The 16,355-nt window shown below is 47.7% G+C and overlaps 1 protein-coding gene across 2 annotated transcripts; it reads right to left on the minus strand.

The window, feature by feature from the left end:
- Positions 1–4,620: 4,620 nt before the first annotated feature.
- LOC130274326 (uncharacterized) lies at positions 4,621–10,071 on the minus strand. Of its 2 annotated transcripts, XM_056522538.1 has the most exons (4): positions 9,437–10,071; positions 6,983–7,120; positions 6,001–6,132; positions 4,694–4,734 (listed from the first exon to the last, which is right to left on the minus strand). In XM_056522538.1, the coding sequence occupies exons 1-4, from the start codon at positions 9,867–9,869 to the stop codon at positions 4,703–4,705; spliced, it is 735 nt and encodes a 244-aa protein (XP_056378513.1). In that variant the 5' UTR covers positions 9,870–10,071; the 3' UTR covers positions 4,694–4,702. The 2 variants fall into 2 exon arrangements, 1 of the variants encoding a protein (XP_056378513.1); XR_008844321.1 differs by lacking the exon at positions 9,437–10,071 and having other exon boundaries at positions 4,621–4,717; positions 6,983–7,146.
- Positions 10,072–16,355: the final 6,284 nt, after the last annotated feature.

Raw genomic sequence — 16,355 nt, forward strand, 5'->3', positions numbered from 1 at the left:
AATAAACTGCCCATTTTTATAGTGGGGGTCTGACTCATGGGACCCCCACCAATCACCTTGGTTCAAGTGGCTCCCCAGATGTTGGAAAGCTGCAACTCCCATCATGTCTGAAGTGACTACAGCTGATGGGACAGTCAGGAAACTACACAATGATATCAGTGACTACAGCTCTGATGGGACAGTTAGGAAAATACACAATGATATCACTGACCTGAGTGACGTCTTCTCTGTTGTCTTTACTTTTCTTCTTCCTCTGGTCCAGACACCAGGATTTCTTCCATCTTCTCTGCAGAGTCTGACACCTGGACATCATTGGTTCCTTAATTTGTCAGTAGATCCTCATCCTCTGTATGATGACAATAATCATTATAACTTTGCCAAATACTGTACCCTCTGAATATAATACTGCCAACCACTGTACCCCCTGAATACTGCCAACCACTGTACCCCCTGAATACTGCCAACCACTGTACCCCCTGAATATAATACTGCCAAATACTGTACCAACCACTGAATCATCCCATACACCCCACGCACTCCATCCTCAGTCTCCTCATCACCCCATATACCCCATGCACCCTATCCTCAGTCTCCTCATCACCCCATACACCCCACGCACCCTATCCTCAGTCTCCTCATCACCCCATGCACTCCATCCTCAGTCTCCTCATCACCCCCATATACCCCACGCATCCCATCCTCAGTCTCCTCATCACCTCATGCACTCCATCCTTAGTCTCCTCATCACCCCATATACCCCACGCACCCCATCCTCAGTCTCCTCATCACCCCATACACCCCACGCACTCCATCCTCAGTCTCCTCATCACCCCATACACCCCATGCACTCCATCCTCAGTCTCCTCATCACCCCATGCACTCCATCCTCAGTCTCCTCAACACCCCCATACACCCCACGCACTCCATCCTCAGTCTCCTCATCACCCCATATACCTTAAGCACCTCATCATTATTACACAGCTCACACACCCCCACCCCCCGGTCCTTCTCATCAGGGCGCCGTCAGAAATTTTGGGGCCCGTTACACAGGTCAAGGCCCCCTTCAACCCCTCCCCGCCCTCAGGTAATTTTTAGATTGCATATACTTACCAATGCTGTGCCATAGCACAGAATTGATCAGTGTTATTGGCGCTACCTTACTACAGGCTGTTGAAGCTTTCTGCACTAATGGAGCACAGATCAGACGAGCCGGAGGCAGATAGGTACCCTCCGCTGAGTTGATCGGGACACCACAATTTTGCTGTGGTCCTGATCAGCTCCTCTGGGCTATCTGGCAACCTATTTTCATACTTTTAGATGCTGCAATGAACTTTGATTGTGGCATCTAATGTGGTTAATGCTGGACATCACCCTGATTGGTGAACTCTGGCATTAGCCACATGTCCCAGCTCTAACCAACCGGTTATGAAGCATAGAACTGGAGGGGGACAGGACGTACATTTACACCCTGCAACCTTAAGGAAATACACATATACAGCCTCATATGCGTACACAGCCTCCATCGCAAGAATCCTTGTCAGTTATTTTATGTATTTGCATGTATTCAGAATTAGTAGTGTTAGTTTTGTAGTCACACTAGGGTTGCCACCTTTCCCTCAGAAAAATACCGGTCATGGGTGTGGCTATGTGGGGGTGGAGCTACAAAGGGGGAGGGGCCAGATTGCACAGGGGCTGAGGGATCTGGGGTTTAAGAAATGGCACGGGGGATGGGAGGGGGGTTTAAGAAATGGCATAGGGGATTGGAGGGATACAATATATATGCGGGGGGAATTTTCCTATATCGCACAAAAAAATTTACATTTAGAGAATACCTACCAAAACCCTATTTATGCCAGCGGCGGCGGTAGTGGTGGTGCGCGACAGCAACGCTGGCTCTCTGTGATGACGAGTGACGTCCCCCTGCGCAACGTCAGATAAACAGGCTAATCAGACAGTATCACACATGACAGATTTGGATATACAGGCTCAGCAGACAGTATCACACATGACAGGATTAGATATACAGGCTCAGCAGACAGTATCACACATGACAGATTTAGATGCACAGGCTCAGCAGACAGTATCACACATGACAGGATTAGATACACAGGCTCAGCTCACAGTATCACACATGACAGATTTAGATGCACAGGCTCAGCAGACAGTATCCCACATGACAGATTTAGATGCACAGGCTCAGCAGACAGTATCCCACATGACAGATTTGGATATACAGGCTCAGCAGACAGTATCCCACATGACAGGATTAGATACACAGGCTCATATCCCACATGACAGATTTGGATATACAGGCTCAGCTCACAGTATCACACATGACAGAATTAGATACACAGGCTCAGCAGACAGTATCACACATGACAGGATTACATACACAGGCTCAGCAGACAGTATCGCACATGACAGGATTAGATACACAGGCTGGCTCAGCAGACAGTATCCCACATGACAGGATTAGATACACAGGCTCATATCCCACATGACAGATTTGGATATACAGGCTCAGCTCACAGTATCACACATGACAGAATTAGATACACAGGCTCAGCAGACAGTATCACACATGACAGGATTAGATACAGAGCGCAGCAGATAGTTTCACACATTAAAACATTAAATCAGTGTTTTCCAACCAGGGTGCCTCCAGCTATTGCAAAACTACAACTCCCAGCATGCCCGGACAGCCAAAGGCTGTCTGGGCATGCTGGGAGTAATAGTTTTGCAACAGCTGGAGGCACCCTGGTTGGGAAACACTGCATTAAATACACAATTTTGCAGAGAGGTCTCACCAGTCTCTTGTCTTCACTTTCTCCTTTCCCCGGGCGGCTCCAGGTTAAGGAATGTCCGGGGTTGAGGAGGAATGGGGTGGGCAATTATTTATCCCATGGGGCCACATGAGAAACTAAAAATATTGTGGAGGGCCGGGTAGTTGTCCCCCAGATCAGGCAGCATAGTTGTCCCCCAGGTTAGGAGCATAGTTGTCCCCCAGATTAGGAGCATAGTTGTCCCCCAGATTAGGAGCATAGTTGTCCCCCAGATTAGGAGCATAGTTGTCCCCCAGATTAGGAGCATAGTTGTCCCCCAGTTGTCCCCCAGATTAGGAGCATAGTTGTCCCCCAGTTGTCCCCCAGATTAGGCAGCATAGTTGTCCCCCAGATTAGGCAGCATAGTTGTCCCCCAGATTAGGAGCATAGTTGTCCCCCAGTTGTCCCCCAGATTAGGCAGCATAGTTGTCCCCCAGATTAGGAGCATAGTTGTCCCCCAGATTAGGAGCATAGTTGTCCCCCAGATTAGGCAGCATAGTTGTCCCCCAGATTAGGCAGCATAGTTGTCCCCCAGATTAGGAGCATAGTTGTCCCCCAGTTGTCCCCCAGATTAGGCAGCATAGTTGTCCCCCAGATTAGGAGCATAGTTGTCCCCCAGATTAGGCAGCATAGTTGTCCCCCAGATTAGGCAGCATAGTTGTCCCCCAGATTAGGCAGCATAGTTGTCCCCCAGATTAGGCAGCATAGTTGTCCCCCAGATTAGGCAGCATAGTTGTCCCCCAGATTAGGCAGTTTACCCCCCCCCCCCTACACACACACACATATATACACAGACACATAGAGACACATACACAGACACATGTATACAGACACATATAATCACATACAGACACATATATACACAGACACATATATACACAGACACATGTATACAGACACATATAATCACACAGACACATATATACACACACACATATATACATACACACACACATATATACACAGACACATATATACACAGACACATATATACACAGACACATATATACACAGACACTCACCCGCCCTGCGCAGCAGATGGTGACAGAATACACGGCCTCTCCTCTTCTCCCCTCCCTGCTCTGCCTATGGAGGGTTGTAAGACTGCACGGGGCAGAGGGAAGGAGGGGGAGGGGAGAGAGGAGACAGGAGGTCACGCCCCCTCCCCAGCACTGTACAGTCTCTTCCTGTCATCGCACGGAGCTCTCCCTGTCACAGGCTGGTGGTGTCAGACCTGGGCATTGTACGGCCGGTCATGAAAGCAGTGCTCTTCTGGGGATGCTGCTCCGTCCGCCCCTGTCAGTGAATGAAAAATACCGGCCATTGCATGGCCGGTATTTTTCATCCAAACTTACCGGCACAGCCCGGAATGTAGATGAAAATACCGGCTGTGCCGGTAAAATACCGGCAGGGTGGCAACCCTAAGTCACACTCATTATTAGTATATTATTGAGAGTTTTAGCACACTCCAAAACATCAATGTCAGCCACTATACACAAACACTGCCACTATATAGACACACACTGCCATCATACACACATATACAGCCACTATACACAAACACTGCCACTATATATACACACACTGCCATCATACACACCTATACAGCCACTATACACAAACACTATATAGACTGCCCGGCACACTTACGCCTACCACATCATATGCCCTCCCCCCACCTCTCCCAATAATGATAGACAACATTATTCTTTTACTGGGCTGGGTGGTGGTCACAGCTCAATTTATTAAATAACAGACTATTAACTCTATAACTGCTGCACTGCAGCAACCTACCTACTTCAGCCGAAGCGGTATTGCCAGCCGCCGGACTCCCGGCGGGCAAAAGTGCCTAGGGCCATCACTTCTCAATTCTCCTCTCCTCAGGCCAGCTGTGACTTGCATATAAAGAAAACTACAGTCAGGAACAATAGACAGCAAACAACTGTCCAAATAACAAAGTGCAAAAGTAAAAAGTGCCCATAAAGTAATATATATATATATATAAATATAAAATTTTTCTTTATATTTTTTTTTTTTTTTTTTTTTTTTTTTTATAAATAACCATCTTTCTTTGTAAATTTTTCTTTTTTTTTTTTCTTTTTTTTTTTTCTTTTTTTCTTTTTTTTTTTTTTTAAAAGGGGTAACAAAGACCATGCACCTCACAACAAAATGCACAGCCGAGAAGAATACAAAGTGACACCAACAAACGTAAAAAACAGGGAGGGAGGGAGGGAAGCTGTCTTCTCAGGGGCGCTGGTGAGTACAAAAGGACTAACCAGGGGGTGGGGTGGACCTAAATATATCCTGGGCGTGCCTTAATTCCCCTCCTACTAACCCGGGAAAGCAGGGGGGAGGGGGAACTATCCTGGGCTCTATGTTAACCCTTACCGTCCCGTGCAGTCAGGGCCACCTATCCCTAAACGGGCAGGTAACCTACAGACTGCCCGGCACACTTACGCCTACCACATCATATGCCCTCCCCCCACCTCTCCCAATAATGACAGACAACATTATTCTTTTACTGGGCTGGGTGGTGGTCACAGCTCAATTTATTAAATAACAGACTATTAACTCTATAACTGCTGCACTGCAGCAACCTACCTACTTCAGCCGAAGCGGTATTGCCAGCCGCCGGACTCCCGGCGGGCAAAAGTGCCTAGGGCCATCACTTCTCAATTCTCCTCTCCTCAGGCCACCGAGGAGCCCGTGTACTCCTACACGGTGCTCCGACCCCCACCAAGCAAAAACAAGGCCTGCTCCAAACCATCTTGTAAGCCCGACAAGAAGATGTCCAAGCCTATATCATTCAAGTGAACCCCATCAGAGATCATAAACCGTCTGTTATCACCCTCAAGCTCCCGATGACGGACCACCACTCCACCCTTTTGTCGCACAAACCGGGCCATACGAGAATTCACCAAACGCCGTGAACGCTCGATGGCCTCAGCATTGCGAGCACCCTGCCAGGATACTCTAGGCACTATCTCGGACCATACTAAAACTAAATCGGGAAAAAAGCCAGAAAACCGTTCAACATCGGCTTTCATTAAAGTAATCAAATCGGGAACCCGGGAATAACAGAGATCATTCCCGCCCGCGTGTACCACCAAAATTACACCAGAACGGACGGTTCTAGCAATGTCCACCACTTCAGTAAGGACCCGTGTCCAACGCATACCTGGGATCCCCCTCCAGTGAGGCTCAACATTGCCGCATCCCAACGATCTCCCACCCGGCCGGCAATCAGCTCTCTGCGCGGCCCGGTGGAAATAAGAGTGGCCCAGGAAATAAACCATCGTCCTCTGCACATCTAAAAAAGGAGAAAACAAGTTATAACAACAACTCAGGGCGTACATATCGCGCATAACAACCAGAGCGCCAACGGCCAATACGCTGTATCGCATCCACTGATAAACCTGCCCTGGACGCCTCCGTAGCAGCGCCTATCCGAAAAGAGTGCGTACCAAACTCAGCAGCCGGAGCACCCAAAAACCGCAAACAACCCTTGAACACTGCCTGAAATTGAAAACGCGTCAAAGGAAAACCATCAGCATGCGTGAAAAATTGGCGGCCAGGAACCCGAACAGCCAAAAACGACGACACCGCCCGCACTGGACAAACCGGACCGTCCACTGCGATAACTCGCACCCAAGCTCCCTGACCCACCTGATCAGTTTTCAAGCGTCGAATCCGCAGTTGCAAAACTCCATTGGAACACAACACGTCATCCTGTAATAAACCACCGTCCCCGGCTTTTGAAGCCGGAACCAACTCGCCGATGCGCAGCGCGGCAAAAAACATAACACAAAAAGCGGCCGAATACAACTCGGACTCATAGATCGAAGAACAACAACTGCGGGTAGCCGGCAAAAGAGAAGCCAATAACAAAAACGAAACAGGCCTGCGAGTTTCACGCCGCACATGAGTGCGCTGCCAACCCTTCAAGGCCTGCTGAAATAAAAACCGTTTCGAAACATCTTCCCATCCCAATAACTTAAAATAAAAACTTATCCCAGCTAGCCGTCGCCGCGCTACAATTGCGGACACCTGTAAATCACGCAACCACAACACATAATCCACCGTAACCGCTACGCGGTTGTCAACAGAGGTAGCCACCTCCCGCCCAGCCAGCAACGCACACCACTCAGCCCACGCCTTACCATGTCCCGCCCATGTAGATGCCGCCAGCGACGATTCCACCAGTGGGATCAGACGTTGCTCGGCAGGGCCCAGACCAATGGGGGGCAAGGGAGCCCTTCCAACGCAGCATCCGGACACATCCTCCGAAAATCCTGAAACTGAAAACGAGAAAGGGAATCAGCAATCACGTTATCAACCCCAGCTACGTGGCGAGCTTTAAACCAAACGTTCAACTCCAAACACCGAAGAACTAAATGCCGGATCAAAGACAAAACCGGAAGGGAGGAAGAAGACAAACCATTTATGCAATGAACCACACTCAGATTATCTGTCCAAAAACAAACCCGCTTATTGCTAAATCGTACACCCCACAACTCCACAGCAACTATAATAGGAAACAATTCAAGCAGGGTGAGGTTCCTGCACCAACCATTAGTCTGCCAATCAGGCGGCCACAACTCCGCACACCATTCCCCTTGAAAGAAGGCACCAAAACCCACGGAGCCAGCCGCATCCGTAAACAATTGAAGCTCAGCATTGGACAACTCATCCCCCAACCAACACGTGTGACCATTGTACCTTCTCAAAAATTCTCTCCACATCAAAACATCCGCACGCATTTGCTTTGAAATGCGAATATGATGAGAAGGGCAGGAAACGCCCTTGGTGGCCAATGACAAGCGCCTAGAAAAAACACGCCCCATGGGCATAACACGGCAAGCAAAAACCAAGTGTCCCAGCAAAACCTGCAATTGTCGCAGCGTCACCTTCCGTACACCACAAAAACTTTCAACCAACAAGAGCAAACTCTCCAATTTCTCCGTCGGTAGTCTAAAAACCATGGCCACAGAATCAATTTCTATACCCAAAAACGAAATAACCGTTGAAGGGCCCTCTGTCTTCTCAGCGGACAAGGGCACCCCAAACTTCAGCATGAAAAAAAAAAAAGAATCCAACAAAAAACCACACCTGGGAGACCCAGCCGGGCCAACAAACAAGAAATCATCCAAATAGTGAATAACCGAACGGCTGCCCGTCTCAAAGCGAACAACCCACTCCAAAAATGATCCAAACATTTCAAAATACCGACAAGAAATAGCACAACCCATAGGCAGGCAAACATCATAATAAAAGGCCCCATCCATCCGGCAACCCAGAAAGTGATAGCATTCCGGATGCACTGGCAACAGGCGAAAAGCCGATTCAATGTCAGACTTCGCCATCAACGCCCCCGCCCCAAAACCCCTTACCAGGGCCACAGCCCGGTCAAACGAAACATAAGAAACCGTTGCATCCTCTCTAGAAATGCCATCATTCACTGAGGAACCTTTCGGATACGAAAGGTGGTGAATCAGGCGAAACTTCCCGACCTCTTTCTTCAGGACAACCCCAAGGGGGGAAACCCGCAAATTATAAAAAGGGGGGGACCTAAAAGGTCCTTCAAAACGACCCAAAGAAACCTCCTTACCAATTTTTTCCCGCAGCACCTCAGGGTACTCCCTGGACGATTTCAAGTTGTCAGGGTAGGAGGAAGAAACCTGACCCAAAATGAAAGGAATAAAGAAACCATAACGAAAACCCTCTAATAAAACCAAAGCGTCCTCCTTATTGGGGTACTGGTCTAACCACGGGCACATCATGTCCACGTTCACCGGGGTCCTTCCCTGCAGCAGCAGAGGGCGCCCGGCCGGTCTGCTTAGCAGCCCGCTGACATCTGACTGCGGCGTGGGACCCCCCGCAGGCAGAACACTCATGCTTGTATTTACACAAGCTGAGGAAACGACAATGTCCCTCGTTAAATAACCAGCAAGCCCCGGGTCGACGCACGGCCGCCGGCCCAGTGGCCCCGGATTGACCAGCGGCTCCCTGCTGAAAGGGCTGCGCCTTCTGCGCCATCATCAAACGCAACCATACATCGGTCGCCTTAACACCCCAACCAACATCCGGCTGCAAAGACAAGCGGCGTCGAAATTCCTCGTCATACCGCCACCACGCAGAGCCCCCATGAGCCTTATAAGCACTATACACCGAGTCCATATAAATAAAAAGCTCGGAGCACCGCTCCGGATGCTTTTCACCCATAATACACCCCAAAACTGCAAACGCTTGTAACCAATTGCCCATGGTCTTCGCCACCTTCGGCCTAGTAGGAAAAGTTTTTTCCGACTGGGGCCTACGTTCCTTGTCAATCGTATGTTGGTCCGCAGACACTAGCGACCACAAATCAACATACTGGTTAGACCAAATTTTCTCCTTCACAGCATCATCAACATAAACACCTAAAGGACTAACACCACAAAAAACAGAATCTTTATATACCCCAACCCTAACCGGGGAGGCCTTACGGGCCGCCGCCGGAACCACACGTTCCGTCGGCTTGCTGTTAACAAGACTAGACAAAACAGATTTAAGCGTAGACAACAAAGCAGCCTGACCCTCCCCCTGCCCCCATGCACCCGCAAAATCAAACTCACCGGTCGGCGCAGGAACAACAGGAGGTGGGACCGGATCCGTTGCAGGAACAGGAGCTGGATCAGCAACCGGCACAGGAGCCGGATCAGACACCGCACGGGGCCGACTGTCACCGCGGGAAGCCCGCCTCGGGGACCTTGAATGATGTCTCCGCCCCTCGCGCCTGCGAGAGCGACGCTCCCGACTCCCTGAGCGATACGAGCTGCGACCAGATGATGAAGGAGACCGCCACCGGGACGAGCGGGACCTACGGGAGCGCACCCTACTCCTAGACTCCCGGCGGGAACACCTGCGGTGATGTCTACAGGACCCAACAGATCTGCTCCAACCGGAGCGGCCAGATCCCCGTGAGGACGACCGCGACCGTCTTGGACGGGAACGGCCCTCTGACCTACTAAGTACTCGGTCACGCGGTGGCTGACTGACTTGCCGCATATTATCAACAAAAAGCAAAGGGGAACTAGCTGAGGCATCTAAAGGTGGCAGATCATCAGATTGGGGCCCCAAATTATCACAAGCATCCTCATAAGGAGGATCAATGCTACTACACCCTAGGACAGGTGGCTGCTGAGGATCCCCAGGCAGTACAGGAACACCCTGGGGTCTAATGGGAACACGGGCCGTGGCAATTGGGGTATCGGGTATTTCCTCAGCAGAGGAAGAGGCATGAGAGGGAGCAGGGGCACCAGCACCCATAACGGCTGGCAATGCAGGGGTTAATACCGGCCGGGAAACTACAGCAGGCTGCCCTGAATTACCTGGAACTGCCGGGACCTGCAGGGAAGCGCGCGAAGCAGCCGAAGAGACCCCCACAGCTTCCTGTGACACCTGACCCGGAAGGGGCGGAGCTACAGCCCGAGCCGCGGCCACTGCCGCACCAGGGGCCGAAACTACAGCTGAGGAGGCAATGCGGGCAGCAAAGCGCCCCCTCCTACTAGCAGAAGACCTAGGGGGACTGGGGCTCAGACGCGCCGGAGGGCGCGATGCACGGGCGGTCCGTCGCCCCCGTACAGCAGGACCTACCGGCCGAGATCCACTACTAACCGCAGCAGCAGGAAGCCCTAGCCCAGCCAGTAGCTGAGATAAGGCGCCTGGATCAGCCAACACCCGCTCCCGGATAGCATTCCATACAGCCTCGTCAGCCATCTCCGGAGCAAGCTGTCTTCTCAGGAGCGCTGGTGAGTACAAAAGGACTAACCAGGGGGTGGGGTGGACCTAAATATATCCTGGGCGTGCCTTAATTCCCCTCCTACTAACCCGGGAAAGCAGGGGGAGGGGGAACTATCCTGGGCTCTATGTTAACCCTTACCGTCCCGTGCAGTCAGGGCCACCTATCCCTAAACGGGCAGGTAACCTACAGACACACACTGCCATCATACACACATATATAGCCACTATATACACATACACTGCCACTATATATACACACACTGCCATCATACACACATATACAGCCACTATATACACATACACTGCCACTATATATACACACACTGCCATCATACACACATATACAGCCACTATATACACATACACTGCCACTATATATACACACACTGCCATCATACACACATATACAGCCACTATATACACATACACTGCCACTATATATACACACACTGCCATCATACACACATATACAGCCACTATATACACATACACTGCCACTATATATACACACACTGCCATCATACACACATATACAGCCACTATACACTGCCACTATATAGACACACACTGCCATCATACACACATATACAGCCACTATATACACATACACTGCCACTATATAGACACACACTGCCATCATACACACATATACAGCCACTATATACACATACACTGCCACTATATATACACACACTGCCATCATACACACATATACAGCCACTATATACACATACACTATATAGACACATACTGCCATCATACACACATATATAGCCACTATATACACATACACTGCCACTATATAGACACACACTGCCATCATACACACATATACAGCCACTATATACACATACACTGCCACTATATAGACACACACTGCCATCATACACACATATACAGCCACTATACACAAACACTGCCACTATATATACACACACTGCCATCATACACACATATACAGCCACTATACACAAACACTATATAGACACACACTGCCATCATACACACATATATAGCCACTATATACACATACACTGCCACTATATAGACACACACTGCCATCATACACACATATACAGCCACTATATACACATACACTGCCACTATATATACACACACTGCCATCATACACACATATACAGCCACTATATACACATACACTGCCACTATATATACACACACTGCCATCATACACACATATACAGCCACTATATACACATACACTGCCACTATATATACACACACTGCCATCATACACACATATACAGCCACTATATACACATACACTGCCACTATATATACACACACTGCCATCATACACACATATACAGCCATTATATACACATACACTGCCACTATATAGACACACACTGCCATCATACACACATATACAGCCACTATATACACATACACTGCCACTATATAGACACACACTGCCATCACACACACATATACAGCCACTATATACACATACACTGCCACTATATATACACACACTGCCATCATACACACATATACAGCCACTATATACACATACACTATATAGACACACACTGCCATCATACACACATATATAGCCACTATATACACATACACTGCCACTATATAGACACACACTGCCATCATACACACATATACAGCCACTATATACACATACACTGCCACTATATAGACACACACTGCCATCATACACACATATACAGCCACTATATACACATACACTGCCACTATATAGACACACACTGCCATCATACACACATATACAGCCACTATACACAAACACTATATAGACACACACTGCCATCATACACACATATATAGCCACTATATACACATACACTGCCACTATATAGACACACACTGCCATCATACACACATATACAGCCACTATATACACATACACTGCCACTATATATACACACACTGCCATCATACACACATATACAGCCACTATACACAAACACTATATAGACACACACTGCCATCATACACACATATACAGCCACTATATACACATACACTGCCACTATATAGACACACACTGCCATCATACACACATATATAGCCACTATATACACATACACTGCCAGTATATAGACACACACTGCCATCATACACACATATACAGCCACTATATATACATACACTGCCACTATATATACACACACTGCCATCATACACACATATACAGCCACTATACACTGCCACTATATAGACACACACTGCCATCATACACACATATACAGCCACTATATACACATACACAGCCACTATATAGACACACACTGCCATCATACACACATATATAGCCACTATATACACATACACTGCCACTATATAGACACACACTGCCATCATACACACATATACAGCCACTATATACACATACACTGCCACTATATAGACACACACTGCCATCATACACACATATATAGCCACTATATACACATACACTGCCACTATATAGACACACACTGCCATCATACACACACATATACAGCCACTATACACAAACACTATATAGACACACACTGCCATCATACACACATGGCCATAAATAAATACACTGCCTCTATATACACACACTGCCCCTGTATACACACATGGCCATCATACACATACACAACTTCTATATACACATACACAGCTTCTATATAAACATACACAGCTTCTATATACACATACACAGCTTCTATATACACATACACAGCTGCTTTATACACACACAGCCATCATACACACACACTCTGCCCCCATACACACACACACAGCCATCATACACTGCCCCCATACAAGTAAGTACCTGTGTGCAGTGTAGTCTGCTGCTCCGCTCCTCTATTGCAGGCAGTGGGCAGGAAGAGGAGGGACATGTGAGCTGACGTCACTGGCCAGCTGCTACTATCAGGCCCTGCTGGTAACTGAGAGCCGCGCACAGGCATGTCTCATACCTACTGCAGCCCCTGACATTTTAAAGGGGTAGTCCAGTGGTGAAAAACGTATCCCCTATCCTAAGGATAGGGGATAAGTTTGAGATCGCGGGGGTCCGACCGCTGGGGCCCCCCGCGATCTCTCTGTACGGGGGCCAGGCTCTCCGCCGAGATAGCGGGTGTCGACCCCCGCACAAGGCGGCGGCCGACACGCATTACTTCTATTAAAAAATCTTAATCCTTCCTGTGCTTATTAGCTGCTGAATACTACAGAGGAAATTCTTTTCTTTTTGGAATGCTCTCTGATGACATCACGACCACAGTTCTCTGCTGACGTTATTATAATAATAATAACGCTTTATTTATTGTTGTCCTTAGTGGGATTTGAACCCAAGTCCCCAGCAGTGCTAACCACTGAGCCACCATGTTGCCCTAAGCATACATCTGCTATGCATGGTTGCTAAAATGGACAGAGATGTCAGCAGAGAGCACTGTGTTCGTGATATCATCAGTGTTCCAAAAAGAAAGGAATTTCCTCTGTAGCATTCAGCAGCTAATAAGTACTGGAAGGATTAAGATTTTTTTTTATAGAAGTAATTTACAAATATGTTTAACTTTCTGCCACCAGTTGATTTAAAAGAAAAAAGGTTTTCACCGGAGTACCCCTTTAAGGTGAAAATCAGCTGCGTCCTTAAGGGGTTAAATTAATTGTAAATGTGTTGTTGACTTTTATATCCTTAGTGCTTTATATCTGTTTAAAACAGTGGTCTTAAACTGTGGCCATCCAGATGTTGCAAAACTTCAACTCCCAGCATGCCCGGACAGCCGTTGGCTGTCCGGGCATGCTGGGAGTTAAAGTTTTGCAACATCTGGGGGGCCACAGATTGAGACCACTGGTTTAGAAGATGCTATGAATTCTCACAGTGGATTTGATTACTTTGCTATAAACACGTGCAGGGTTCATGGCGGACGTTTTCATACAGTGTTAGGTTGGTTCCACAGCATGATTTGTATGCAATGTGTACATGAAGCCTTACTGTATGTTTTTCCGTCTACAGTAAGTGGATGGAAAGTGAAAAGCTTGATGTTTGTTCCCTCTGGTAACCGCACTGCATAAAGTTACTAAGTCCACAAACAGCTGATATTTCTTATTCCCAGCTGAGAAGGTTAATTGAATCGCAGTAATGCGTCTGTGTTCAGTACAAGATTAGGGAAAGCCATTTACGTCCACCCGCAACGCTCTCCATCCTGGCCCACATTCATCTGATTTTTATTTTATTTTTAGTTTTTTGCATGCATTAAAATTTATATAACTTCTCTTACAAGAGAAGAGTTCTTTAAAATCTACAGGGCGTCTGTCTTAGAAAAGGCCCTTTTATTATTTTATAAAACAAGAAAAGACAAAGCCAGATAGCAGATTATAGCAGCAGAAGCATGCTTCAGGGGGCTTATGGTACTCTGGATTACAACCAGGTAGGTAGCCAGAGTTGTCTCTGTTTTTCACATCACACGGTTTTTTACTTTTTTTTTTTCTGGACAGAAAACCGTGGCCTACCAAGGTTTTTGGTGCAGGTGAAAACCTGTATTGACCCATATACGTTTTTTTTTAACATGGGAGTCAATGGGAACCGTACAGAACTGTACAGTGACCCCCCCCCCCCGACATGCGATGGCCCCGACATATGATCAAATCGACATACGATGGCCTCTCAGAGGCCATCGCATGTTGATGTCAGCATCGGCATACGATGCTTTTTTATGTCGGGGCCATCACATTAAGTGCTATTCGGCAGCGCAAAATGCTTAAGCTGCTGCCGGATAGCAGCTTAATGTTCCCCGTGTGGCACGGTAAGTATTACCTACCCCTCCGCGATGCTCCGGGGTGCCCTTCGGGTCCAGCGCTGGTCCTCCGGTGTCTTATCGGCCCTTTCCGGTGACGTCAATACAAAGCTGCGTACGCCGTCCCGTCATCCAATAGGAACGGCATACGCAGCGGCGTAATGACGTCGCTACGTAGGCCCAGTAAAGCCTTGCGGAAGACAGCGGAGTACCGGAGAAGACAGCGGAGGACCGGACAAGACAGCGGAGGACCGGAGAAGACCAGGAGAGCCCAGCAGAGGACCGGAGAAGACCAGGAGAGCCCAGCGGAGGCCCAGGGTCACCATCGGGAGCAGCAGGGTCACCATCGGGAGCGGCGGGGACACCATCGGGAGCGGCGGGATGCGGTCCGGAGTGGCGGGGACAGGTGAGTACAGCTTCCTATACTTTACATTGCACGAATCCCTCAACATACCATGGATTTAGAGCGTATATCTTTGTATCCAAGGTTGTATTTCTAGATACTTGTGGCCTTGGGGTCTTTTGTAGGACCACATGGATAGTCCTTATAGTGATAGTAGAGTTACAGAGGTCAGTGATTGCTATTGATACATATATTCATTTTATTAGTGTTTTCACAGGGGTTATTTATTTACTAGTTTGATTAAAAGTTATGTTTTAACACTATTGCTGTAGTGATATATATATATATATATATATATATATATATATATATATATATATATATATATATTTGTTCTTGCTTTTCTGTGATATCTTAGTTTTAGATTTTCTGTGATTTTTAAGAGACAAAAGCCAGGGCCTATATAATTGTCTAAGCACATGAATGGGAGAAAGAGAAAGAAACCACATATAATGGAATGTTCTTGTACCAAGGTTAGTGAGGAAATTATACAACATGTTTCTTTTGAAAAATTAACCCATCTATATCCTGGCCAGATACAGGCCCCCTGGAATTACATACTATACTAAGGCTATTTTATTT

Source organism: Hyla sarda, chromosome 5, assembly GCF_029499605.1.
Source record: "Hyla sarda isolate aHylSar1 chromosome 5, aHylSar1.hap1, whole genome shotgun sequence".
Taxonomy (NCBI): domain Eukaryota; kingdom Metazoa; phylum Chordata; class Amphibia; order Anura; family Hylidae; genus Hyla; species Hyla sarda.